At 43.1% G+C, this 27,133-nt stretch overlaps 2 protein-coding genes across 3 annotated transcripts; one reads left to right on the top strand and one right to left on the bottom strand.

The window, feature by feature from the left end:
* The first annotated feature begins 8,549 nt into the window (after positions 1 to 8,549).
* Positions 8,550 to 14,328, top strand: LOC100694764 (FAST kinase domain-containing protein 3, mitochondrial). 2 transcript variants are annotated; one of them, XM_019352815.2, is made up of 10 exons: positions 8,550 to 8,881; positions 9,068 to 9,891; positions 10,062 to 10,212; positions 10,336 to 10,523; positions 10,625 to 10,793; positions 11,466 to 11,551; positions 11,719 to 11,887; positions 13,033 to 13,102; positions 13,251 to 13,365; positions 13,634 to 14,328. In XM_019352815.2, exons 2-10 carry the CDS (start codon positions 9,088 to 9,090, stop codon positions 13,781 to 13,783), a joined length of 1,902 nt encoding a protein of 633 aa, XP_019208360.1. In that variant the 5' UTR covers positions 8,550 to 8,881; positions 9,068 to 9,087; the 3' UTR covers positions 13,784 to 14,328. The 2 variants fall into 2 exon arrangements, with proteins under 2 accessions (XP_019208360.1, XP_005450460.2); XM_005450403.3 differs by having other exon boundaries at positions 8,551 to 8,813.
* cfap65 (cilia and flagella associated protein 65) lies at positions 13,951 to 26,900 on the bottom strand. The gene is made up of 35 exons (XM_013270219.3): positions 26,751 to 26,900; positions 26,547 to 26,626; positions 25,077 to 25,264; positions 24,898 to 25,000; positions 24,455 to 24,621; positions 24,121 to 24,326; positions 23,635 to 23,771; positions 23,327 to 23,552; positions 22,925 to 23,193; positions 22,659 to 22,853; positions 22,359 to 22,570; positions 22,069 to 22,225; positions 21,811 to 21,930; positions 21,423 to 21,674; positions 21,191 to 21,330; positions 20,965 to 21,049; positions 20,717 to 20,863; positions 20,387 to 20,552; positions 20,163 to 20,291; positions 19,833 to 20,046; positions 19,490 to 19,618; positions 19,240 to 19,330; positions 19,055 to 19,140; positions 18,861 to 18,927; positions 18,275 to 18,385; positions 17,985 to 18,176; positions 17,490 to 17,648; positions 17,257 to 17,406; positions 16,975 to 17,091; positions 16,145 to 16,279; positions 16,013 to 16,063; positions 15,700 to 15,917; positions 15,461 to 15,577; positions 14,639 to 15,010; positions 13,951 to 14,533 (listed from the first exon to the last, which is right to left on the bottom strand). Exons 2-35 carry the CDS (start codon positions 26,622 to 26,624, stop codon positions 14,485 to 14,487), a joined length of 5,235 nt encoding a protein of 1,744 aa, XP_013125673.1. The 5' UTR covers positions 26,625 to 26,626; positions 26,751 to 26,900; the 3' UTR covers positions 13,951 to 14,484.
* Between the last annotated feature and the right edge of the window lie 233 nt (positions 26,901 to 27,133).

Below are 27,133 nucleotides of genomic sequence, written 5' to 3'. Positions count from 1 at the left end.
GCAATTAGTTTTAGGAGGAAACGCGCACGCGCACAGAGAGGGGGGGGACCTGCCACGAGCCCGCAGTGTTTACGGTCACCCGAAATCAGAGCTGAAGGGATCACGGGGTGACGTCAGTACAGGTGCGATGACACTGCTTTGATACTTGTGCCAAAAGGTTATACCGCCATTGCGTGAATGTCAGCGTGTGTCTGACTTTTAAATTCACACTTTCATATTTAAAAATCGTTTAAAGCAAAGATTTGTGCTTTAAAAACTACAAACACATATCGCACGTTGTAAGTTATTATTAATATTGTGTATATTTGTAGGTACTTGCAAGTGTGATCACCTATCTGGCCAAGGGCATATCCATTGAAATTCAACACCACTGTGCTGCCCTCACACCTGACTTTGTTCCACTGCAGTGATGCAATCGGTCACAAGTTAAACACAGACTAAATCAACCTGACATGTACCTCTGTCCTTCCACAAACCATAACCCACACTTTCAATGCCACCACGGACGCTACTCAAGCAGCTGCGCGTTGGATTGTAACAATAACCCAAATTCATATTTTACTCATAATGCTAGGACCGCAGTCTGCAAACGATTCTGGCTCAAAGGGGCAAAAACAGTCGAAACTTTACAACTGCTGTGAAGCTTCGACTACAACACACATCAGAACACATCAGTGCATTTAAATTGCGTTTACATTGCACACCATCCTTTTTGGAATTTATTCCTCATTTTCCCCAAAATTTCAATCTGACGTGATTTTTTGTTCCAAAAAAAGAATAAAAAATGAACGTTCAAATTTATCAAAAGTAATTTTATATGCTTTTCCACACAGCGCGTCACAGTGTGGTAACACAGCTGAAAATGCGACTCTTAGAGGGACTCATCACCCACATTTGAAGCCGTTTAAATTGCTAAAACTGTGCTGATGTGCAAGTGATGTACAGATGCTGTTTACAGGTCCAAATGCAAACGTCCAGAAATTGCATTTACGCTTTGCTTGAATTTTGTATTTAAGATCATCTATAAATATGAAAAGCTGCACAAAATCAGAGCCCATCAACACATTATTAATTAAAAGATCAGATGGATTAACTCACAATGAGCAGCTAGTTTAATCTTCCTCACTGTGAGATGGGCAAAGAAAAGTTTCACTGTAACTGTTTTAATATTCTTAATGTTCACAAAGGAGACATCTGGAAATGCAGGAATGAACATCTCACACATTTGTTCTGCAGCTGCAATTGAGTTTTGACCCGTATTTATTGGGCTCAGACCACGTTGCCCTTTCATACTGTAATCCCATCACTGGTGGCAACAAGCAAAAGAAGAAGAAAGAGAGAGGGGGAATGAAGAGGGATTCCTGAAAACTGTAGATGCCCAAAGTGGGTCCGAAATTTCTCCCGGGTTCCTTCAGTAGTAGGCCGTCCTCCCAATAACTTTGGCTGAGATTGTTCCAGAATCTGTCAGGTGCAATTTAGTGATGGTGAAGGTTTTCATGCTTATGGCTTCCAAGTGTTGACCTCAAGCTGGTCATTCCCCTCTGCCGCTTTATAGTCAGAGTGGGTTATTGATTACGTGCACGATCAGATCAGTGCAACCTGGGTTCAGTTTGCTTCAGCGATGGACCTTTGTGATTCTCCTTTCCAGACAGCGCTGTTATTGTTCCAAGTCAGACATGATGCATTGCATAAAAAATTCAGATCTGTGATAACAGCTCTGATATTCTGATAACTCACAGTTAAGCTGCACCAGTATATTTACAGGCTACTGGTCTACAACGGTCTGTTTCTCTATGGTGGATCGAACCATCATGTCTGTGAAGCCATTCTGAGGCAACAGGCAGACACTTAAAACTTATTCTGCTGGGTTGACAGTTCATATGACGTGATAGTGATTTGCAGTGGAAAAAGCAAGTTGGTACAAACAGCAGCGCTGCAAACCAGTGTGAAGAATACCTTAGGGCAATATTAGATTAGCAGGAATTTTGTCTTAATTTGATTCAGCCTTCGTGCACAGCTAATGATGTTTTTCTAACTTTGAGACAATGTTCAGCACTTTCAAAACGGACTTTGCTGACTGATCCGTTCAGCTTCTGTCTCACATTTATCACATCCTGGCCTCACTTGGCCTGATGTTATCCCTGTTTTCTGGCATCCACAACTCCTCAGAAGTGATATGTTGGTATCTCTAACTGTTTAAACTTGTTAGTTACACAAAGAAAAGAGTTGAATGCATCTAACCAAAGCAACAGTATTTTTTTCATTGCTTTCTTTTAACTGAAAAGTGTCTGCCGGTGACGTAACAGACGTATACGGATTGCATAAAGTTTTGTTTACTTCCCGCTCGCATCATTAGCTGAGCTGTAAGGCTTTGTGTCTCCATTGCCCCGTTCCTCTCGGTTGTGGAGCTCACATAAGACATAGTCACGCTGAAGCAGATAATTGGCCTCCAGTGGCAGGAACAGAACACGGTGTGATGTTTTAGCAGACAGAGCTGTGCTGCGTGGCGAGTGCTGCATTGATATGCCGGCTGGAACCAACCACAACAAAATTAGAAAGTTATGAAAATTGAGTTATCTCTCAATGATCTATAAATAACTGCAGCATAGTTGCGAGCAGAAGCATGCCAATTGAACTGTGCTTTATTCTGGGTGTTATCTCACCCACCTTACACACTCTTTCTGCCCCACTTTCTCTCTCATCTTGCCCCTCGCTCTGCTGGATGAGTGTGTTTTGTTAGGGAGGGCTGATTCTTCATACTTGGCTGAGGCTTTATGGACAATAAAGATCTGATTTCAAAGTCCGGCAGGGTGTTGGGCCTGGGGTCTTGGCTCAGCTTTAGTTGCCTGCTGGGAGGAGACACTGCACAGCCCCCAACCAGATGGCCTTCAGCCCACATACAGTAGATTCATACATGATGTGTAGCATTGACACGTCTGTCTCTAGCTCCGTTTTTAACCGCTACAGGGTCGGCCAAAGCCCTCTGACCTCCTCGAAATGACCTCTAGTGACCATGTTTGAATAATTTGTGGTATTTTGAGGTTCTGTGTTTCACCCCTTACAGATGTGCATAGAGAGCTGACATGAAAAATGGGTCATTTCAGCAGAACTATAGTTCAGCGAAACCAATGTTTAAACCTAAATAGAGTGAAGTCATGTGACTGCCTGCTCAGTATTTAATCCGTCCAACAACATGTAAGCTTTGGCAGACACTGGATAACAGGGATTTCTGGTGACTAGGCTACTGATGTTTCTCTTATCTCTGCTTGTTAGTTTTACAGCGAGGGTTCGGCACAAAGACACTTACACAGATGCTCACCAACAGAGTCAACGCTGCTCTCTAGTTTGAGTCGACTCTGCTCTTCGTCTTTCCTCGGGCTGGCATCATCTCAGTTGTTCACTCCCTGTTTCATCTTAATCACATAGCTCAGTATGGAGATATGTGACATGTCCTTCCAGCATGTATTATACATCTGTAGGGACTTAGATCAGTGTTACAATGGAGAACGCCCTGATAGATACAGGAGCTTCACTAAAAGCTGCCAGCAGTGCATTTTTTAGTCATTACATTAAACTTATAACATGAGTTTTGTTGTACAAGACATTTTGCAGTTGGGGAACAACCGAGTGGCAGAGTGGAAGCAGGGATTTACTGGTGACACGATGGACGTCTGACCCAGCGTTGTAGGCCAAACGTTTTTAGGTGTCCCGATGCTTCCTCTGTTGACCCCAAACTCCAACACTGTGCGTTGTTATTTCACCGCGCTTCACACTGATACATATGAACAGCTAGAACAAAACTAATCTAATAGGTTTGATCTTTTAATAGCTGTTCAATATAAATTTCACTTATTTTAATTAACCCTTTTTTAACCAGGTGTTAGACCACTCAGAATTGCAGCTGGTTGTGCGGCTCTGATTCATCTAAATTCATCCAACGACTCCCTGGAGACTAAATAGCAGTTACAACCATTGTTGCCATGGTAAACTTTGAGGAAGTTGAAGCTACAACTGTCCAGAATGAGTTTCCTCCAGTGTAAGGCTCGGATGCTCCCACAGCACTATGAGACTGTACTGAGCATGCTAACTGGATTAAACTTCACAAACATGGTCCTTGCTAAACATCAGAGCAGCTTTGTCTGCGTGGGTGTTTGACTCGTCTCTGTGCTGGAGTGCCTCGTGCACGGACTCGTAGATGTCTGTGACTGTTGCACCGGGTTGCTGTGTCCAACTATTGTGTCCTACAAGGATCACCAGAACAGAAAAAATGCTAAATGGAAAAGTGTGTGCAGCGAGTTGTGTTTTCCCCTGTGGTCTGTCATTAATTGAAGTAAAAGAACATTGGTCTCGATTATGAAGTGTTCCCTCCCACCCTTCTCCACCTAGGACAAGCTAACAGGCCTAACCCCTGCCCTGCCACACCTCTCATGCACATGCTACACACACATTCCCCCTCTGACACTGCTTTCATTTGGGCGTGAAATAGATTCCTACTGTCTGCCAGAATGCACCACCTATCTCTGGATGTGATTCTCTTTCACTCTTTTTTTCCTTCCCTTTTTTCCTTTCTCCGTGCCACACGTGTACCCTTTTGTTTTTCCAGAGAAAAATACCTTGCTCACAAAGCTCGTCCCCAGAAACACATTCCCGGGTGATTATGACCGAAAAATGATTTGAAATCCCACAGGGACTAATATTTTATTTGACAACGAGAATTAGATCTAAATAAGAAACACATGATGGTCCTAACCTTTTTAAAACAAACCACAGTCATCCCTGGAATCCCCAGGAGAAAGGCATGTTCATGAAATTCCTTCATAACTGGCACACACACACACACACACACACACTGAAAGTGTGAGAGAGATTGTAGTATAAAATATTAATACCTCCTGCTGCCACATGATTTTACATGTCCAGGAGCAGAAAGTCTGTTTTCAGAGAGGAAAGAACTGAAGTTATGCAAAATGTTCTTGTTAGAGCAAGTAATGAAAGTAAAACTGGCTACAATCAGTCAACAAAAGCTATATAATTTGGTGTTTGCCAAGTGTCAGCTCCGTAACTTTGTCATAATTTGACACACATTATTTGGATCGTAACAGTTTGCAGACACTTGGATCAGCCAGCTATCTGGAAGAATCATCTATAAATCTGCAGAACAGATGGTGACAGGTTCGACTTGTGGTTCGAGTAATCAGGTAATGACCTTTTCTAATCAGACACTAAATCACCTTCAGCCTGCTGCTCACGGACATTTCAAAGAAGCTAACGAGGCTAAAGCCATCCAGAGCCGGCAGCCTCGGTAGGAGCAATCAAAGCAGTTATAACATTTACAAGTGAAAAAAAAAAACAAGGCTCGATGTCGTTTTATCTGGTGAACTTATACAAATACTGCAGAATGATGCAAGTAATTTAATTGACTTTTGTTTAAATAGAAATTGCTGCACCTGCTTTGGTTTGATGAGGTAAATGTGTGAGGTAAAGGTGGCTGCTTATTTATTCAGTTAATTATCTGTACCTCTTTCCAGTCAGAGAGCAATTTATTTTCAGTTGTTTCAGAAGATCTCATGGCTCACTGCAGTTTAGAGAAAAAATTATTTCTTTTAATTGTGAAAAAGAAAATTTTACATTGAAGAAAATTTCGGGGAAGGACTCCAAACTCAGGTGTAAACAGGTTTTCTGAAGTGTACTGTGTACGTGTAAATCAGTATATTTACACGTACACAGTTTTATTCTCTGCTCAGAATAAAACTTTGATCTATCACAAACTCACTCATACTCCACAGGAAGCATCAGGATTCGGCATTTTGCACGTTCATCAGTCGTGCAGGATAACGGGCGTTTTAGAGGTTTACACCTTATCACCCGTACAGTGCTTTACACATTCATTAGACCACCACACATTTTCAGGATTACGTCACAGCTGCCCTGAACTGACATTTCAGTTTCAGTTTCTGTAGTTTTTAATCCACCGGTTTGCTCAAGCTTTTTAATCAGTTATTGTTATTCATTTTTAAACTCAACATCTCACAAAAAGCTGAAGAAAAAGTAAAACACATGTTTATTTTTAGACTAAGATTACACTTGTTTAATTGACATTTAGTACCTTGATTGTTTCAAATAGACTTTTTATTTTTCCCCAAATACTTTTGTTTTCTTGTTTTTATGACAGGTCGTCTGATAAATTTGTCCAACAGCTAAAGTGATTTTTTTGATCTATTTTTACATCTCAAAGTACTTTAATCCCCAGAAATGGGCCTCCGAATGTATTATAATAAATTCCATGCAGCTGATTATAGATATGAAGAACTGCTAAACTCTCCTAATTTCCTGGAGGATAACCATTTGGACTGTGTTCTTTTTAATCCAATAACAGCAGAACTCCGGTAAGACTGGGAGAGAGTATATGGTCTCCAAATGCGTCACATCCATTTGGGAGTAATGATAACATCATTGCTGAACTTTGATTATTAGATTAGATTTGGTCAACACATTGAGGGATTCTATTCCCATACAATGTGCATTTGTGGGTACACGGATGGATCAGATGAATGCGTGTGGTGGCATGTGTTCCCACTGCGTGAACACGGTTTTATAAGTTTCCGACACTTTTGCCAGTTTCACTCTGAAACACAAGGACGTTTCTGTCTCTGAATCTTTAACGCAGTCATTACTAGTAAGATTGTGGTTTACATGATGAAATGAGTTGGATCACCGGCGTCCCTTCCTCCAGATATTTTGCTGCTGCTGTTGTAAAGCCGACCTACAGTTTAGTTTTTTCGTCAAGATTTTCGCAAGAAATAAAAACTTTTCGAAAGTGAACTCAGTCTTTCACTTTTTTACAAAACACAACCCACACAGAGAGTCTCAGTGACTGTTCAGTGTGATTCATCAGCATTACTGGCAGAACAGTAACTTTATTATAGCAGATCTTATCTGCTCTGCCCTCCTCACCATTTGAAAGCTCCGGGTCTTCTGGCTCTTTCTTCTTCGTCCAGCTCGTGTCCACAGGGCTTGTGGTATTGCTGCTTGTTTGCAAAGAGATAGAGGGACCAGCCAGATGGGTTTTACTCTCTCTCTCTCTCACAGACACACACACACACACACACACACACACACACACAGATTGCCTTGAAGATAGAGCGCACAAATGATTTTTTGTTCTGCCTTATTAAACCACTCACAAACAGAAACACATACTTTTTCTTAAGACGCACATCCTCATGTTGAACTTCTCAAACAGATCAGATGTCAGAAAAAAATTACAGTAACAAGAAAATTAACAACAACTTGTTGCAAATATTATTACAAGTTCAGAAATGCAGAGATGTTCAGTGTAATGCATGCTCTAATTTCAGACACAGCATATGCTGCTGTGTGACTGAACAGAGACTCTCCACACAAACTCTTTGGGGCAGCTCAGTTTCTTTGTGTATGGTGCCATCTTGTGGAGACAAGAGTCAGCAGCAGGGTTAATTTTGTCTAATTGGTCTCACTGTAAGACCAAAAGTAATACCACTAAGTAAAGGCCACTGTATTCAAAGATACCCAGGCCTCTGAGCCTAATAGCACTTTATTTGTGATCAGCCAGTAAATCTCGCAGGGTAACAGAACAGTAATCTTTCCCCAAGATGATCATCAGACAGTTTCCACTCTTTAGCTCTGCATTAGCACGCTACACAGTGCCTGTTATATCTGTGCATCAGCGAATAGAAACACAACTGTATGAATCGTGCTCCGGGAGAAACTGAACTTATGATGTCATCTCAGACTGACCCATGCATCCTGACCTGAAGCAAACAGAGCCTTACAGTATATCGGCCGAACTACTGTAAGGCTCTGTTTGCAGGATGATCCAAATGACCTGCAGCAGCCAGAGTCCTCACACCTACACAGACACGTGACCACAGTACTCCAGTACTGAAGTCACTTCTTTGGCTCCCAGCTCGACGCACAATTACTTTTAAAATCCTTCTATTAGTTCGTAAAGCTCTCAGTGGTTTGGCTTCCAGCACCTCGCTGACTTGCTCAGTGTCAATAACCCAGTCGCACCTCTGAGGATCTCTTAACTGACCCCAGAATTAGATCTCAGTGTCCTGGGGGCGCTTTCACTTACCGTGGTCCTGAACGAGCTGCTCACTGACCTGAGATTATAACTCTGTGTGTGTGTGTGTGTGTGTGTGTGTGTTCCTTTATGTTACCTGTGATAAAGTGTGCTAAGCCATTGCCATAATTTCGAACAATAAGTAACATATATCAAAGGTTTGTAAGTTTGGACCAAAGTCCTTGGGAAGTTATTTTAAGCATTTTCTAAATTAGAAATAATTCAAGATGTCAGAGGAACTAAAAGTCTAAGACCAGAATCTCACATTTTTATTCACCTCGTGAATTTAAGTGAATTTGTCATTTTCTTTAAGACTGTGAAGAATTTCAGTACGTCAGTAAGACCTTTCAACAGATCTCAGACTTTAAAAAACGTTTATAGGAAACGACACTAACAAGTGATTCCAAGCAGACACTAAATTGTTGGTCAGTTTTTAAATATCAGAATAAAATCTTCTGACAGGTTGGGACGTGTCCACGGGTAGACGGCCAGCCACAGCTCATGAATTTCCCGTGGGAGGACGTCCCCGCAGCCAGATTTCCACCAACCCGGAGGTATGAGTATGTAACGTGCAGCCAGCGTGCAGTACATGGTGTGACCACAGCGTGGCAGCACATGCAAAGACATGGCACCTTACACAACGTCATTACCAAACACTGAAGGGGAGTTCTGTAACACAGCAGCCTGTGGTCCTGCTCTGTGACTGACGGTATGTAATCAGCAATCTGACAGAAAGCAGGAGGGATTTTTCATTTCTGTAACACGTTTCACAGCAAAGTGAGCACATTTTTATGACTCTTTGAAAACTTTTAACTTTGCTGTTTTCTCTGCAGTAGCTCTTAAACGTTGCGCTGATGTTTTTCCCGTCAGTAGATTCGCTCGTCAGGTCAATAATGATTTTGTGTTGAGTGTCAAAGTGGTCATCTGTACTGACAGAGGGGTTTCTTCGGTTTTCTGACACAGGAAGAATCTTTCGGGGGGAAATGAAGTCCTTGGTGTGTCTCTTGGCCTCTGCCAGGGCGGCCTCACCTTTTCCTCTAAATTGTGGTTCAGTGCGAAAACGCACAAGTGTGGAGTTTAGCAGCAACACGGTGCGATGTCTCCAAATAACGCGCGGCACAGAAGTGAAGCTGATGAGCGAAGCTGCGGTTCCACTACTGAGGAAAAAAGATACTGGACCGAGCTGGGAACGGACTGGAAGACGCACAGCACCTCAAAAGGCACCAGGAGCAGCCCCTCGCCTCTCTCCGTACATCACATATGCCAAACCACAGAGTAAAGCAGCTGCTCTCCTCGATATTCAGTCTCTGTTTGAAGAGGATGTCATCGCTGAACTGTGCTCCCGGCTGGAAGCTTTTCCCCGCAGTGACAGGGCAGAGGGACTGGCCTCTTTACTTGGAGCATGTGTTGAGTTTGGCCTGGAAGCCCACAGCCCTCCAGTCCTCACACTGATGAATGAGTGCCTGGAGCTGCTCCCCAGCAGGGACATCGGGGTGGCACAACTCTGCCGCCTGGGTGAGGTGGTGTGCGCCCTGGAAGGCCGCCGGTCACGCGTGCTGACAGAGGTGTTGGACTGTGTGTGCGCTGCTGTGGAGGAGGATGTCGTCTCTCCCAGTGAGGCTGTCATGGTCTACTCCCTGCTGACGCGGTTTTGTGAGCCTGCCAGCCAGCAGCAGACCCGAATCCTGTCTGCTTTGCACACAGACACACGAAGGCTGGTCCACCGGCTGAAAGCCGGTCAAGTCAGTGATATTCTGCAGTCCTTGTTGAAGTTACAGCAGAGACAGGTAGACACAGCGGCAGCATCGTCCTTGATTGTTTTTGATTCGTGATGAGAAACCAGCTGTCACTTAAACATCAACAAACTTTCATCTCTGTCATTTTGGAACCACATTAATAATAATATTTAATGTGTTTACACGAAGTGTTATAAGAACATATAATACTTGTTTCACAGGCTGTTTCCCTGGTGCTGAGGCTGAGTCACAGGGCATCGCGGGTCTTTAAAGCTTTTCGCGATGATGAAATCATGAAGGTACTCTCTGCTTTAATGACTCTGGGACAGCATGATGGAGAGCTGGTGGCTGCTATGGAGAAACACTTAACAGGTGTGTTTTTTATAGTTTTATTATACACTTAAGTCAGTGTGTCTGTGACTGATCTGATCAGATTTCACTATTTGTGTATTAAAAAGTAAAGACCGGAAAATAAGTTTTCATTCTGTGTCTCAGGGAGGCTGGAGAAGTGCGATCCAGAGCTAATCGGTGCCATCATGGAGTATTGTCTGCAGATGAGGTGCCGCTCTGAGCCACTCTTTGAGGCTGTGGCTGAAAACTTTGTACGCCACGCTGAGAAGCACACCACCCTTCAGATAGCCAAACAAATTGTTGCGATGGGGAGGCTCAACTACCTGCCACAGGTGAAGGTTTTCTCATATTGTCAGAGTTTATAAACAGATCATATGTTTTGCATATTGATTACAAATCTGCTGTAATGTGTCACCGTTCTGTTCCTCATCAGTGCTCCAGCCAGATGTTTAAAAAGCTGGAGAGCATTTTGTCAGAGAGGTTTTCACAGTTCCAGCCTCGCTCGCTGGTTGACGTGATGCACGCCTGCATCCACCTGGAACGCTTCCCTCTCAACTACATGACCAAAGTATTCAGCCCACACTTTCTACAGAGGCTGCAAGGTACGCGTCGGGCTTTTATTTCAGACTGTGAAAAGCAGGAGGAGAGGAAAAAATCTGTCACTGTTCATTTTTAGGTGTTCCCATATTTCCTGTCTGAGAGGGATTCAGATGAATGATGTCTGTTATTTGCTGCTTAAACACTCGGGCTGAGAAACACTCTTCTGTTTTCTTAATCTAACATTTTCACTTGTTGCTGTCACTTCACATACAAACACAAGGTTATGTATTTATTTTAGTGCAGAAGTATCTGTTCGGTGTCAGCTGGGCGGCACGGTGGTGCAGTGGTTAGTCAGCTCACAGCACGAGTTTGTATGTTCTCACCGTGTCTGTGGAGTTTCTGCTCTCCGGCTTCCTCCCACAGTCTGAACCACCTGTGATGCCTGTTAGGTTCATTCTAAATTGGCTGGAGAAGTAAATGGTTATCCCTGATTTTGTAAAAGACTGGTGATCTGTTCAGGTTGCACGCTGGGATAGGCTCCAGCCCAACCTTCAATCGGACAAGTGGAAGAAAATGGATGGATCTTAGTTTCTCTGCTAGCCGTCAAAAAGCATGAGCAGATGGAAACAACTTCTTTACAGTACAAGAATATATTACACATATAACTGCATGGATGATGTATTTACCCACAAGGCTGCGCAGTGTGTCTGATGTAAGCTCTCTCTGTCCTACAGCACAGGGGGAGCCACTGGACAAAAACACACTGGGGCAGCTGACACAGCTCCACCTCTCCACCACGTTAGAGTGCACATACTACTGGGTAAGAATCTGTAAACAGGGTTTTTCATATTGTAAACATGAGTTCTGACTGTCAGAGGACTCAGAAGTGAATTATAACCACAACGCTCTCATTTAACTCGAAAACAAAAAGAACGTGTTGGCTCCTCGATAACAGGAGTGATTCGTCTTTACTGCTCTCCTCGGCAGGGTCCCAGACTGCCCTTCTTTCTCCACGTGAAGAGGTTTTCCTCAGCAGGCCAGGCCTTTGAGACACCAATGGAAAGTCTTTTATACAAACAGGTCAAAGGTCCTCTAGCACATCTGCTGGGGGGCACATTGTACTCCACCAGAATGATTCATGGTGGATACACTATAGGTAAGCTACAACATGTGACACAGCATCACAGTACCTGGAGTTCAGGTGAACCATTTGACTTTCATGCGTATAACACACTCACTGGACATTTTGTTAGGAACAATCTGGGTTGGCCCCCCTCGTGCCTTCAAAGATTCAACACTGTGCTGGAAATATTCCTGAGAGATTTTGGTCACCATGTGAGCATCACACAGCTGCTGAACATTTGCCAGCTTCACGTCCTTGATGCAAATCTCCTGATCCTCACATCCCAAAGGCTCTCTGATAGACTGTGGAGGCCTTTTTAGTAAAGCGAACTCATCATCATGTCTGAGATAATTTGAGCTTTGTGACATGGTGTGGTATCCTGCTGGAAGCAGCCATTAGGACATAGTACACTGTGGTCATAAATGGATCGACAAGGTCAGCAAAAATGCTCGGCTAAGCTGTGGCATTTAAACGATGTTCAGTTGATACTTAAACACACCCACACCACTACACCGCCACCAGCAGGCTGAACAGTTGATAAAAGGCAGGACGGATCTATGCTTTCATGTTCTATACTCAAATTTGTATCTGGATGTTGTAGCAGAAACCACGACTCATCAGACCGGTAACATTTTTCCATCTTGTCATGTCCAGTGTTGGTGAGCCCATGTGAACTGGAGCCCTGTGTTTCTCACAGGAGAGGCACTCGGTCTGGTCTCCTGGTGCTGAAGCCCATCAGCTTCCAGGTTTCACAGAGATGCTCACCTTGGTTAAAATGAGTGGTCATTTGAGTTAGTTATGCCTTCCTGTAAACCAGGAGCAGTCGTGTTATTCTCCTCTGATAACAGTAAAACATATTTACCCAGAGACCTGCTCCTCCCTCCTCTATTTCAAACCATCCTCCGTGAACACTAGAGATGTGGGAAAACGTATAATATAAAATACTCAGAGCAGCACATCTGCCACCAGCAACATAACACGTTCACAGTTCCTTGGCTCGTCTTTCTTTCTCATTTGCTCAGTTTGAACTTCAGCAGTTGTTTGGATGTGATTGGATGATTAGATGTGAGATAAGAGGTGTACCTAACAAAGTAGCCCGTGAGTGTATTACCTGTGTGCTGTGACAGTTCGTTTTGTGACGAGCAGTTTGTTTTTTCCATTTCTTCCTTTTTATTAAGATGTGGAGATTTGCCTGGATGAGGGTGGATTTGTTCTGCCTCCATCTCAGTGGGATCACACTTACAAGAGGTAAGAACTGATGTGACTCTGTTTCAAATAAGACTCCTCCTACCTGTGAGGCTTAAACATGCTTTAGATTTTGAATCAGCTGAAAATGTTATTTAGAGCAACAATTAAGTGAGTAATTAAGCTTTTCTTCATGTGTTGTTGCGTGTAGAGTTGTGTTGTGTTTGGATGGTCCAAACCGTTTCTGCACCAACACACGACACCTGCTGGGGAAGGAAGTCACAAAGAGACGACACCTCCAGAGGATGGGCATGGAGCTGGTGGAGGTAAGTGTGAAAAAACCTCAGAAGATACTCATGAAACTGAATTGTTGAGACCGGATAGAAAATGCAAGAGTTGTGTTTTGTGGTTAGAAGTTTACTCTTCGTAAAGTCAGAGGACCTAACAGATGGAGCGGTTTGTATAAGTAGGTTTGTTTTCAGTGGACTCTACACTCACAGAAATGAACTCTTAACTTAGATTGATGCTATTGTTGCTCATTGAAATCAAAGCTGATCTGTATTTATTTTCTTCCTCGTGTCGTCGCTCTAACAGATCCCTTACTTTGAGTTTGAGAAACTGCAAACTGAAGAGGAACAGATCCAGTATCTTCATGACAAGATCTTTCCTGCTGTATCCAAGTTCAACAATCAAACAGCGAACCAGTTAAACCAAAAATCCACCGTGAGACAAACCACCTTATAATATGCTTGGGGTACCAGCAATGCCAAGAGGCCAGTTCCAAAACCTGAGGATCATGAACACAACAGCTGAATTTCCTGGCAGTCTAAGTGTTTGCAAGGATGGACAGACTGACGGGGAGTACTCTGTAATCTGTTACTCTCATACATCCCCGACACGTTGCCAAAATGTTGGATTAGAGGATTTATTCAAAAAATGTTTCTTTACTGTTCTCATATAACAAACTTTTACCTTAAATTATACACATCCTTTCAACTTTCCATTAAAAGGTTTCCTTACACATTGTTACAACCTATAAGTAATATTTGAGAATGCTGTGGAGCGTCTGCTGCTAGCTGGGGCAGGGTAATAATTCCCTGTCCCAGTTATATATAAACTTTACTTTTACTGCCAGCTTTTCTTGGTAATATGTATATTTAAAGCCATTTTCTATTCTGCTATTAATTTATTGTTGAAAATTATATTTGCCGTTTTTGTGAATAATAGTAAGAGAAATATTTAATGTAAATATTAAATGGCACTCGGTACGGCTCTAACCTTCGTCCTTAGCTTCAGTGTGTTATTTTGACTTTTTATAGGGAAGAACAAGAATGCCTCAGACTGAAGATGATCAAAATTACAGAATGAAATTCACATGAGATGTAAATAATACAACTGTTGACGACACGTGTGGTCGCTACAACACGTTCAGCATCTTATTAGTTTCAGAGATGAGTTCTCTCCTCCTCGGTCGGGGGTTTGGGCATCCTCCTCCTAATGGAGCAAACAATGAATAATTAGAGTCCATTTCTGACTCGTGCAACAAACTAAAGAAAGAGGAAACGCTGCGAAGGCTAATGTCAGTGTGTCTGTACTCACCTGGTACTAACAGGTGGCAAGATATTAGAGCGGGGGCACACCGTGAGGACGAGCTCTCCTCTCACAGCTTCCATCATCAGGTTCTGGAGGGTGTTCATCAAAACAAGTTCACTCATGAAAGCAGACACATGTTCGCGTGTGTGGGGCGTGTTTCCTGAGCACCCTGCACTCTCCTCGCTGCCCACTGCCCTGCTCAACAGAACCCGAGTCTGCGGTCTGGCGGGGGGAGAAGAGCTGGGACACAAACACTGACAGCAGGAGGATGGAAACGATGAGCTGTCAGGAGAGGACGATCCTGCGGGCCGGTAGGTGTCGGGCTTGGAGGCCGAAGAAATCAGACACTGGATGAAGGCAGAGTCATCAAGTATGTCGCTGAAATACAAAGAACATGCATCATTTATTTTCACAATGTTCTCATCTGAAATATCCCTATCTATAAATGGTAAATGGCCTGTATTTATATAGCGCTTTTCTAGTCCCTAAGGGCCCCAAAGCGCTTTACATATCCAGTCATTCACCCATTCACACACACATTCACACACTGGTGATGGCAAGCTACGTTGTAGCCACAGCCACCCTGGGGCGCACTGACAGAGGCGAGGCTGCCGGACACTGGCACCACCGGGCCCTCTGACCACCACCAGTAGGCAACGGGTGAAGTGTCTTGCCCAAGGACACAACGACCGAGACTGTCCGAGCCGGGGCTCGAACCTGCAACCTTCCGATTACAAGGCGAACTCCCAACTCTTGAGCCACAATCGCCCATATAAAGAATAAATGAAATGCATAAGGCAGGCTGTCTACTCTACACGCGGGCGGTACCGTAGCAGACAGCTGAGTATGTGGAAGAGGATCTCTTTGTCGGGGCTGTGTGCTGGAGCAGGCAGCCCAGTAGGGACGGTGGGTTCAGGATGATGCATCTGAACTGACTGAAGGCTTCTAATAACAGCAGGAGAAATGACATGTCATCGCTTCAGCATCTGTAGTTAAGCTCAGGGATGAAGGACTCAACATATTTCATATCTGATTGTTCTGTAGTGATTTTTGAGAGAAGACTTTACCTATAGTGCTTATTAAAGTAATCAGGACAGTCCTTGAGGTACTCCATAAGGCCATGGGAGTGTGCTGTGACCCTGACATACAGCAGAGCAGGTCTGGGGGGGTCGGGGCGCCTCCATACTTTGGCTATTTGTCGCTGTGCCCGCAGCTCGGCTGTTCTTAGCTTAGTGCCTGTACTGGCTGCTTCATAAACACTACTGCCACAGATAGGAGGAAGGGTCTAGAGTGGAAAGACAAGACACAAACGGGAAGTCAGAATAAAAGCTTCATGTTCTTTTATAGTCTAGTAATTATTTTAATAATAAAATCACAGACCTTATATTTTCTGAGTGGTGGACCTTTTCTTACAGGAACTGCTGGGAGTGTCTGTGACGAGACAAGGAGTGAAATACTTTTGATTTCTACATGATTTTAAAAAAATCTAATAATTTGTCTTTGAAGTCAGACCTCATCGATCAGAACTCTTTGGCTCTCTGTGATGTTTTTGTCCGTGATTATAAATTCATTATTTTGTCTTTTTCTTTCTTCTTCCCAGCGCTGCAAAGCATCATTATACCGAGTACGTTCAGCTTCCAGAGTAACCTAGAGAAGAGAGGAAAAGGACGCAACAATTCAAGGAAATTATAAAAATAATAACAAAAAACCTGATTTATAAGATAAGACAGAAGAAGAATAAAATAGGAACAAGGATAAAATGTTTTAAAACATTTCTTTTAGGAAAAATGAGCTGCATAAAACAAGACTGGATGTCTGAAGTGATATGTTTAATCCTGCTGAGGTGGTTTCAAAAAGGTTTTTACCATATTAACTTTATAGACGGGGAGCTCTGTTGTTGTGAGTGGATTAAATGCACTGAGGTTAAAATAAGGAGTGCTTTGGTTTTATTCATGTTTAGCTGCAGCAAGTTCTATTCCATCCAGCATCAAAGCAGGCAAAGCTTTGAGTTTACAAATGTCAGTGGGGTTAACAGAAATGTAGAGCTGCATGTCGTCCGCATAACATGCCTGCAGGTGACACGTGGCACGGGTAACGTGTATAAAGGAAACAGGAGAGGTCCAAGCACAGAACCCTGAGAATATGCATCACACCTTGAGTGGATAAGATGGCCTGTGACTTTCCTAGGACAACAGTAAGCGTTGCTGCAAAACTACAGTTTTTGCACAGAAATGGTTTGTGGAACATGACAAAGACCTCAATGTACTGACTCAGTGGTGTGAGCTGGGCCTTTATGCCACCTGTAACAAAGCCTAAACTTTATGGTGATGCAGCTGGGTTACCTGACAGACGAGATCCAGCTGATAAACTGTGGGGTAATCAGTAGAAATGAAGGTGAGGAAACAAAGGGCACACTCCCCCGGACAAAGACGACCTCGGTCTGGGTGGATCTGCACAACCTGACACAGCACATCAAAGCTCATCAACATGAGAAAGAGAATAAAATAATGGCTTGTACAACAATGAATACAAGCCATGTTTGTGTGATCCGTGACAGTCAAACAGAGCCACACAAAGAGGGCGGATCTATGTTTTTCCTCAAAATCTAACCAAACTGTGGCTACCTTTGCACCTTCCTCTTCCTGCTGGGGCAGGTCCCATTCATAGTGGGCAGTGTCTGCGCAAGACACGTTGGTGAGGAAGAAGATTCTTGAAGACTGTGAGCACACAGGGATGTCACCTAGAAAGATGCTGTCCTCAGACAGGAACAATACCTGCATAAAGCAAACAGGTTAGAATTCCATTAAAATCATATTTGAATGATACACAAAAAAGATTAAAATGAATGTAGTCTCACCTGTCCCGGGAAGGGCACCCTCTTAACACTGGGTACAAGAGCTTGACAGTCACTGGTGTTACAGTGGGTTGAGGAGTCCCGTGTAAGGCTGTTAAGCCCACGTGCCTCAAACCTCATGACCACTGAGTCACTACCTGTGATGTGGACAGGAACATCTACCTGGGGATACAGAAACGACAGAGCGTGTTTATCGTTATTGATCTGTTATCATTCTTATTCCTCTTAATTTCTAAATGATTATTACCTAAATGATAACAATGCCAGCTGGTAAAGTACAAAACACAATTCAAACCCAGTTCAAAAAAAGGCAAAATGTAAATAAAAACAAAATCTCATAAACTCAGAATAAATACATGTATATATGCAAACCAGTTCATTCTGTTTTTATTTACATTTTTAAACATCATCCCAACTTCTCTGGAATCGGGTAAATATACTGAGGGGACCGTGTTGTGACGACAGGGTAAGATATGCAGAGTATGATGTCATTCGTACGTGATACGTCTTAGCCTCTAACGGTGAGAAGATCCATTCCAGCGCGGCGGTTTTCCCTGGAGGAATTTCTCCTTGTGGATTGTGGCAGCGCAGCACTGGATGGTCAAAGTTGTCAGCTTGAAGCTGTGACAACACAGCTGTGTCCACTTCATAGCACACCGGCACTGCCCCACCATTGTGTAATTCATACACCTGCATGGTAAACAAACAATCACAAATCTTTTCGTTCCTTCATCAAACGTTGGGCTGTAAACATCCTCTCACTGCACACACTTGCAGAGAACACACACCTGCTTTGGAGGACTGCAGTCTCCAACAGTTACGGAGGTGAAGAAGTGTTGGTGGGAGTCAAAGTGGAGATATGGCTGATCCCTCTCCACCGTCACCCCCTGAAAGTTCAGCTGCACACAGGAATATGGAAATGAAATGGACACAAAGACAATGAAAACAATCGAATGCAGCAAATGTGCTGATGTTAAAAGAAAGTACATCATCACTTAAAATGTGAACTGTCACATGAATAAGTTAAAAATGTTTCTTACAGAATGCCGAGTGCTAGCTCGTAGGGGTTTGTTTGATTGGTGGGTTTTCTCCGTATTACTGTGGAGTCTTTTCTTTTCAAAATAAAGTGCCATGAAGCGACTGCTGTTGTAATTTGGTGCTATATAAATAAAACTGGATTCTTTGACTTCATAAATATCTGTTTGTCATGTCTGTCATTCATTAATGTGACATACATCACAAAAAAGGTCAAAAATATAAAGGGACAACTGTGGAGCACAAAGCTAGTTTACCTTTGACACTAAGAACTGTCAGGTGACTTATTATTACTGCACTGTCAGACCTGCATAAATATAAAGTTATTAAAAGCCTCACCAAGATCTCTCTGCCATATGAGAGCTTGAACACGACAGGAAAGTGATCCGTCCCAACAAAGATGTGACTGTGAACGACAACGTTTTGAATATTTTGGTATCAGTTTATTAGTTCATTGGTTAATAAATTAATTTGCTTCAGATTTTAGGCAGTGTGTATTTGATTATGGGACATGTACAGTCATGAGCTCTGACCTGTAGCTGAAGTGTACTGCCCTCTTCTGGCCTGGGTGCAAAGTTCCAGCGCGAGGTGAAACACTGAACAATTGGTTGTCCTGAACCTGTAAATAACGTTACATGTTTTTATCTCTGTCTTATCATAATATTGATATTTTTTCTCGCAAAATGGAATAAACAAAACTACATATAAAAAGTATGACCTTCATTTGGGACAGCTCTGTGTTACTGAACTCTCCGGTCACTGCCCAGTACTCCAACTCTATCTGTTGATCCTCCGGAAACAAGAACGCCCTAATATCGAAGAAGAAGACGAAGATCAGTAGATGGTAGAATTTACCTTCAAACTGTCACATACGCTGTACTTTCAAGCACAAAAATGATAAATGACAGGATGTATAGAGCAGACTGGTCTGTAATAATAGTATATTTTATGGCATGTTATTTACATACCAGTGTACAGGAATACATCCAGGGTTGTGAAACATCAACATAAAGTCTGAAGGGTCTGAATCAACAGGAGCCGAACCGAAGTTAACATCCAGCATGGTTTTGGTGAAGATGGAAGGAGTTGTGTGCAGGCTAGAGACAGATGGAGACAACAGGGTGGTGCACACACCACACCCGGACACTGCAGGTTTAAAATGACTGTTTATCGTTCAGGAGTTACAAACTGTTCTATAACAAATACAAAATAAATCAAATACAAAAAATTACCATAAATACCAAAAAACTTTAATTATTCCAGTGTTACGTTTCTGTTTATTTTTGGTTTTTGCTTGTTTCAGACACCGACCTGTGCCGCGTGGGAGTCTGAAACGTCAGTTCTTCAGAGGACGGGTTGGACAGCAGCTGGTCGTTGAGACAGTCCAGTGAGAAGAGTTTCCATATGCGTGTCTTGCTGAGTCTACGCACACAGCCACAGGTCCACGCATCAATCGCCTGCAGGGTGGGAAACACACCCCTAGCTCGCACTTCACAAACTGCTTGAGGAGATGACATCACACATCCTGGAGAGAGACAGAGAGAAACGGAGAGCAGGAAAAAGCAGGCAGTGTTGCTTAATAATGACTTGGAGTTAAATTTTGGTAAACATTCAAACGCTTGGAGCGTGTATGTGTTCTACCACTGGTATTTAGAGTCGTATATGTGATGGTCCAAAGGTACTCAGCTCCCCTGTTCGGTCTGATTGTGGATCGGACCACCATGGTAGAGTGAGAGGAAATAGTTCCCCTCTCCAAGTCCAGCTGTAGGGCTAACGGGACACACAGATCCAGTCTACACTAGTAGAATCAAACAGTACAGAGTGCAGATGCATGTATACATGTACAGTATCACACAATGAGATACCACTTGGCTGAGCTGCAGAGTCAGAGTGATGTTCATCATCCAGAATTATCTGCTGCACAGAGAGGCTGAAGGCGACTGGACAGGGGCTCTTGTTTACTAGAGGAATCTCAACAGTTCGACAGCTTCCAACCAAAGTCTCTCCCACATCAAGGATGGATTTCTCTGCCTGGGAAGGAAGGCACCTCTAAAGACCTGCTGCTGTTCCAAAGCTACAGAAAATGATTGCTTGAATTTTCTTTCAAAATTTGTCTACGGTTATGACTGACTCACAAAAAACAAAAACAAGCATGTGTACATATTAAAATTACTCAAACACATGAATAGTTCCACCTCTATCCAGCCCCTGGATCCCACTCCCTCCACTACAAGGGTGAGGTGTGACTTGTTGGATCCATGTGACTGGACAGGCCAGTAGGTTAGAGTAGGTTCTAGTGTGTATGCATTCTCTGCCAGCGGACTGAAGCTCCACGTCTGGATCTGTAGTAAAAATAAACAAATTAAACAGCTTTTTTAAAAGTAAACTCCACAGTTACTGTCTACATAAATGCACAGTGTGCACTCCTCTCTCAGTCTCTCACAGAGCGCTCATTGGGATGCAGTTCACCGACGTCTGGTTCGACAGAGATAAGCTCCTGATCTGGCTCTGGAATGCTCCACTGGAATCTATCATGAAAGGAAATCAGAGAAAGCCAGCTGTAGACAAGATTAATGATCCCGAGGTAAGTCCAGACTACAAACAATACACTGAAAAATGTCGGAAAACACGACCAGAATAAGAGCGCAGAAACAAATCAGCCAGCCGACCTCACTGGCAACAGGCTTAGGTTCCTGATGTGATGGGTGTGCTGGGCCTGCGAGCCCACTGCTGTTGGCTGGAAATATAAAGTGCTGCCTCCTTCCAGAGACACACACAGCTTTTCCACCACACAGACAACTGTCAGTTCCTGAAGAAGAAAGAGACATTCACAGACAGCAAAATAAAAATAAAGTAAAAAGCGAGTGACTGTTGACTGACGGGTCTTGTGCAGGGCCGCACCTTTGTGAGTTTAGATGCATTGAGCTGCAGGTGTAATTTAAACCCCTGGTCAGAACTATCCTCTGCTGGCACTGCTCTGAGGGACAGGATCTGGTGATCTCCTGGCTGGATCAAACCACAGCTTGGAACTACAAACACTGATTCTGCCAGGGCAGGGTTTGAGCTGCGCTCCAAACAGAAAGTGAGCGGCAAGTCTCCAACATTGTGAAGCAGGACTGTCCGATAGGAAATGACACTGAGGGCTGGAAACACCTAGTAGAACAAAATCATTTAGAAACAGTTCAGCAAGATCTAGATGCTGTTTCTAAGAAGGAATATGTGATTCATTATCTTAAAGATTTTCCTCATGAGGTGGGATTTGAAGAAAGTGCATCTGTTTTGTTCTTACCACGTGACAGGGATTTAAGGAGCAGCGTGGAGTGAAGTGTTCTTTGCCTGGCTGAAAGGAGTGGCCAATGACTCTGATGGTCACACACCAAGGCAGATACACACCTGTGTCTGGACTGTCCTGCAGAGTCCAAAGATGCATGATTGACAGCAAAGGTTTGAAAGCATGTGACTGTTTAAAACCAGGTTATACTAAGTCAAAAAAGCACAGCTGCCTGTTGTAATGCACAGTTTACTGCAGTGTATAAAATAATAATACCTTATAGTATGCAAAGCATTCAAGTTGTGCTCCGTGCAGAGTATTGAGCTGCTTGGGCGCGTACACCACTCTGAACAAGGTGGACTTAAGTGGAGCCAAGTCACAGGATGATGGAGAGATGGAGAATGGAGACTCTTGGGCAGCAGTCCACACTAGACTTGAAGGGAAATACATGAAGTATAAGCATCAGTGGTCAGATATTAAAGGTAGATTTCAGACAGAAAAACAAAAACAAAAAAAACTGTTTCCTGTCATCAAAAGAAGCCACGCTGCAGGACACAAAGACGTACCTGAGTTTCCTCCTGGTGTGGTTTGCGATAGAGACCGACTGCGTAAAAGCAGATGAAGGAGATGAAGATGATGTATGCTTGTGATTAAACAGCAGTTCAGTTGGGGCCACAGACACACGTAGTACTGACAATGAAGAACTCGAACAGAGAGGATCCGTGTGCCCCAAGCAGGCTCGGTAAAACTCTTCCATGGCGGTGGCTGACATGAACTGCTGTAAAACGACACAGACAGCGAGTCAGAGGGACAAAGCTAAGCCTTCGCTGATATTTAAATACAGAAATGTGAAAATGGAAGCATACCCCCTCCACAGGGGAGTGCAGCCCTTTCTGGTCAGACTCTATTTTATGACCTCCCCGCGGGGCTCCTGGGACATGTGGTGAATTCTGTCTGCAGTCCTGCTGAAGCGTGTGCAGAACCAAGTGTTCAGGTTTTAGTATGACGGGTTTCTGGTACTCTGAGTGGCAGGTACCAATCAGGTCAAGAAACACCGGCTCCTAAAAGGGACATTATGTAAGCACATAGGTAGAAATACTTGTGTCTCCATGCTGTGTTTTACATGTCTTACCCCATCCTGTATGAGACACGCCACTCTCCTGTAGTGTGCATTAGGCTGCGTGGGCCTGTAGGCTGCCTTCACTCTGGTTTGGCTATGTGGGAGAACAGCGCCACTTGCTGGTAGGATACTAAACACACTGTTCCCACTACAGTCAATATCCCATTGGTAGAAAGCCTCAGCAGTGGAAGTATTAACGAGCTCCACCGTCCGTATAACTGATCCTCCTGCTTCAACACATTCAAAATCCACCACAGAGGAAGACAAGGCAACTTTGGGACCTGCAAAAGGAGGTTATCTTGGTTATAAACTATCTTCCTTTTATCACTTGAAAATAAAATGCCTTGGGAGTGCACATGTGCTTTACTAAAGATACAAAGAAACTGAGTTTTCCTTTATGTCTGGGCCTCTTACCGATACAACGGCCAGAGAGTTTGAGCAGACTTTCACTGAGTGCGCCTTTACAGTTTAGAGACAAGTACTCCACTGAAACAGTATCCACCACAGCAGGGGAGTAAGTGACTGAAACCCGCCGTGATCCACCAGGAGCCACCTTACCACGGGTGACATCACAGCTGAACTCTGATCCAAACGAGGACACCCCACCGGGCAGCCGTGACAGAGAAAAAGACGCCGTTACCTGCAGGAAAGGATGCAAAGATGTGTGGGAGAAGGCTTTGAGCGAGAACTTTTGTACTTGCGTGTCTATGTGCACTACCCACCGGAGAGGGGTTAAAAATGTCAAAGTGTTTCTGCAAACTCTTGCCAACAGCAACAGGACCAAAGTCCACCACTGGGCCACCATTATCTTCTCCCCCTTTGCTGCTGGGATTTTTCACCAGTAGATGTGGATATTTAGCTTAAAAAAGCAAGATAAAAAGTCGCAGGTAAAACAGATGCTTGAAAGACCGATGAGTCAGCTTTTGACTATTTGAAGTGCATCTAAAAATAACTAGAGTGGAATTTTACAGGGAAAACAGTATTTAGGCTAACTTTGGACTATAAACAAAATTCCTTCCTTTATATTTTACTTTCATCGTGTGATGTTGCAAACGTTATCTTTATGGGAGTGGGCCAAGCCCATCATTTTATATTTTGGTCATGATGTAAACGAGACAGTGAGGAGGCTGACAGTTACGACAGTTTCTCACGCTAACTCTTACCCACTGACACTGTGGGTCAGATCTTTGGTTTGCCAGTTACAGTACCTAGTCCCTGTAGGGGGACAGTGCAGCTGCTCTCGAGCTTGCCCTCCTCTCCAAACCTGCAGAGAGCCTGCTCCTGGTACACCAGTGCCTCTTGTGGCCGGAAGACCACTGTGGTGTGACACACCTGACCAGGTTTCAACAGGCCCTGCTCTGGACTGAGCTGGAATGGTGCAGGACACTCCCACTGGAAGTAAGTATGGAGTTTACTACAGGATTAAATAAAAAGAGGCGATTAAAGTAAAATAAAAGCAAGCGTTCTATTTTCTATTTCCTCCCAACATAGAAAACTCCTATACAGGTTAAATGAAATACACACAGAGACATAATGGTGTACCTGGCATTTTTTAATGGGAAATCAGTGTGTGTGGAGTGTTCGACAGCACAGAGCGGGAGCATCACAGACTCAGGAACCTCCAGGGCGTGAGAGGGAACGACGGCACGGAGGCATACATGAAAGCTGCCTTCTTTCCCTTGAAATTCAATGCTGTCCTCATACTCACACTGTCTCACACACACAGCGTTACACAAGCAGAAGACATCAAAGCACAAAGTGAGCTGCTGTATTTAAATAGTTTATCATCTACTCAGGATTTTATTGAAACAGTATTTATCTGCTCTCTATACATCAGTTTGTATCATGTAATGTTACTGACTACAGAGATACGGGTGCATAAGCATGCAAGCATGTCTGCCTTACATTTGGAAGCACTAGTGCATTTCATATTTCAAAATCAGTGAAGATCAAGTAGTATTCTGTCTGATTTTGATATGTGTTACCCTTTGAAGAGGTTTAAAGGTGACTTGTATGGAGAAGGAAGTCCCGGGGCTGATGACAGCTATGTGAGGAGCCAAGGTGGAGAAAATCTTGGACACAGGAGGCCTGTGAGGGGAAGAGAGGGACACGTTATCTGCAGGGATGAAACAAAGCTTAGCTGTGCACAGAGCAGATTAAACACCTTATGTGTAGCTTCTTTAGCTTGTTGTGGACGTTCTTTAACACTAATGTCTTGGTAAATTCTCTGCCCAGGTCCCAGTCCTCCCAGGCCAGCTCCGGTCTAGTTTCCAGTCCAAAGAAGCAGTTTCTTTGGCTTGGTGCTCGTTGCTGACGCTTTCCAACCCTCTGCCTCTGGGGAATCCCTGGATCCTGGCAGGTGGGGTGTTACAGGAAATGTGAGTTTTGGAAAACACAAAAACAAAACATTAATTCCAAATTCAAAGCAATATTTAACATCTATAGTGGACCTGAAACAGTCATACAGCAATGTCTATTTGAAAAAGGCAACTATATCTTCTCTATATCTATATCTTCTCAGAATGATACATTTTTGTACAAACTTTACATTGACCAATAGGAATGGATGAAGTCATCCAGTGAACATTTATTTTGCACACAGTATATTTCAATTAAAGATTTGGCTTGATAAGAACAAATTATGATTAAATGTGAATAAACTGTAATGATGTTAGTTGTAAATGGATTAAATAGAAATATAAAGATCCAGACAGATGGTGTTGATACTGAAAAAGTCAGTGTCACATAATAGAAAGGAGACGTTAAATATATTCATCCTTCAGTGTCAACAAGCAGCACTAAACAAAGCAGAGCAGGCCTTAGATTTCACATCACTCCATGTTCACCTTATTTAAGCTGTTGTTCAAAGGTCTGGGACAACAACTACACAAGTACATTACACTCACTTTTTATTCTTCAAAAACAAAAAGCAGTTTGGATCTTTCACATTGCAGGCCATAAGGATCATGCCATTTCACTATTCGTACAGCTTGAAATACTCAAATTTACAGATCAGTGAAATTCAGCACAAATTCCCAGAAGAAAAACGAAATTACCAGCAACTATTCATATTTTTGTTTGTTTGTTTTTTGAGAAAAGGAGGTCATAATTTAAGGGCTTTTACAACTTTTGCAACAAACATAAATTCAGTCAAAAAGAAGTATAAAGATATGATCTTCATCAGATACAAAGGAGAGGAAGATGTTGAATTTCAGTCAGTGTTTCTGTTTTCAGTTTCTAGTTGCTGTGTGGAGCTAAAGTTATGGAGTTGTGAAAACATGATAATATGGAAATCATTTGTATTTTATGTAGCGTAAATATTATGTGTAGTTAGAAATGTGTTCACTGCTGTTATTGAGGTTTAAATCAATAGGGAAGCTGGATAAATAAACACTGATAACTTTGTGATATTGTAGTGTTTTGTTTTTTTTACTGGATTATTTTATGTTTACTGTTTACATTATTGACATAAAGTGAACAAAACTAAACAAACAGTTTTCTATATGTGAGCCCAGCTACGGGGTTATTACGGAGAACAGAGCACCTGCTTTGGCTAATGGACAGTTTATCTTTGTCCGTGTGGGTTATTCTCACAGATCTGAAACAGGAAAAAAACAATGATGCCAAACTTTACTTTATCGTTGCCAGTGACGGAGGGCTCCCATGGAGCTGCAGACACCGGCGGGTCAGGACTCCGAGCCTCCGCTAACATGGCTGTAAAGAAAGAAGACGCAGAAGGAAACACGAGGAATGGTAACGTAACTCTTTCCCGTTTAAGATACACATTTTACGGTAGTAACACAAAGTGGTTGGTGGCTAAAAAACAACCTCACCTTACCGACACGCGGAGAAAACTCTTCAACTAACTCCTGCTTTTTATTTGCCTCAAAAATGAAGACGAAGAAGAAAGAACACACCGCGAACACCAGGAACAGACGTGGGTTAGCGTTGTTGGCGTTGGCGTTTCCATGGCAACAAGCCTCCAGAAGAAATTACGGCGACCGATAAGGGTCATTTGCAAACTGTTATGTGAGGATGTAACCAGAGCCCTGCAGTAGTGACGCTGTGACGTAGTTTTACGGTATGTAAATGCGCGGATGCAGAGTTATGTTAGAGAGAGGTTATAGCAGGTAATCATCCTTTAAATGATTCAGCCACACTATGTCAACTTTATTAAATTATAGAACTTTAATTATAATTCATAATCCAAAGTTTCTCATT

The sequence above is a fragment of the Oreochromis niloticus genome, linkage group LG16 (genome assembly GCF_001858045.2).
Source record: "Oreochromis niloticus isolate F11D_XX linkage group LG16, O_niloticus_UMD_NMBU, whole genome shotgun sequence".
Lineage (NCBI taxonomy): Eukaryota > Metazoa > Chordata > Actinopteri > Cichliformes > Cichlidae > Oreochromis > Oreochromis niloticus.
The sequence above is the reverse complement of the archived record's forward strand: the minus strand, read 5'-3'. Positions and strand labels throughout refer to the sequence as shown.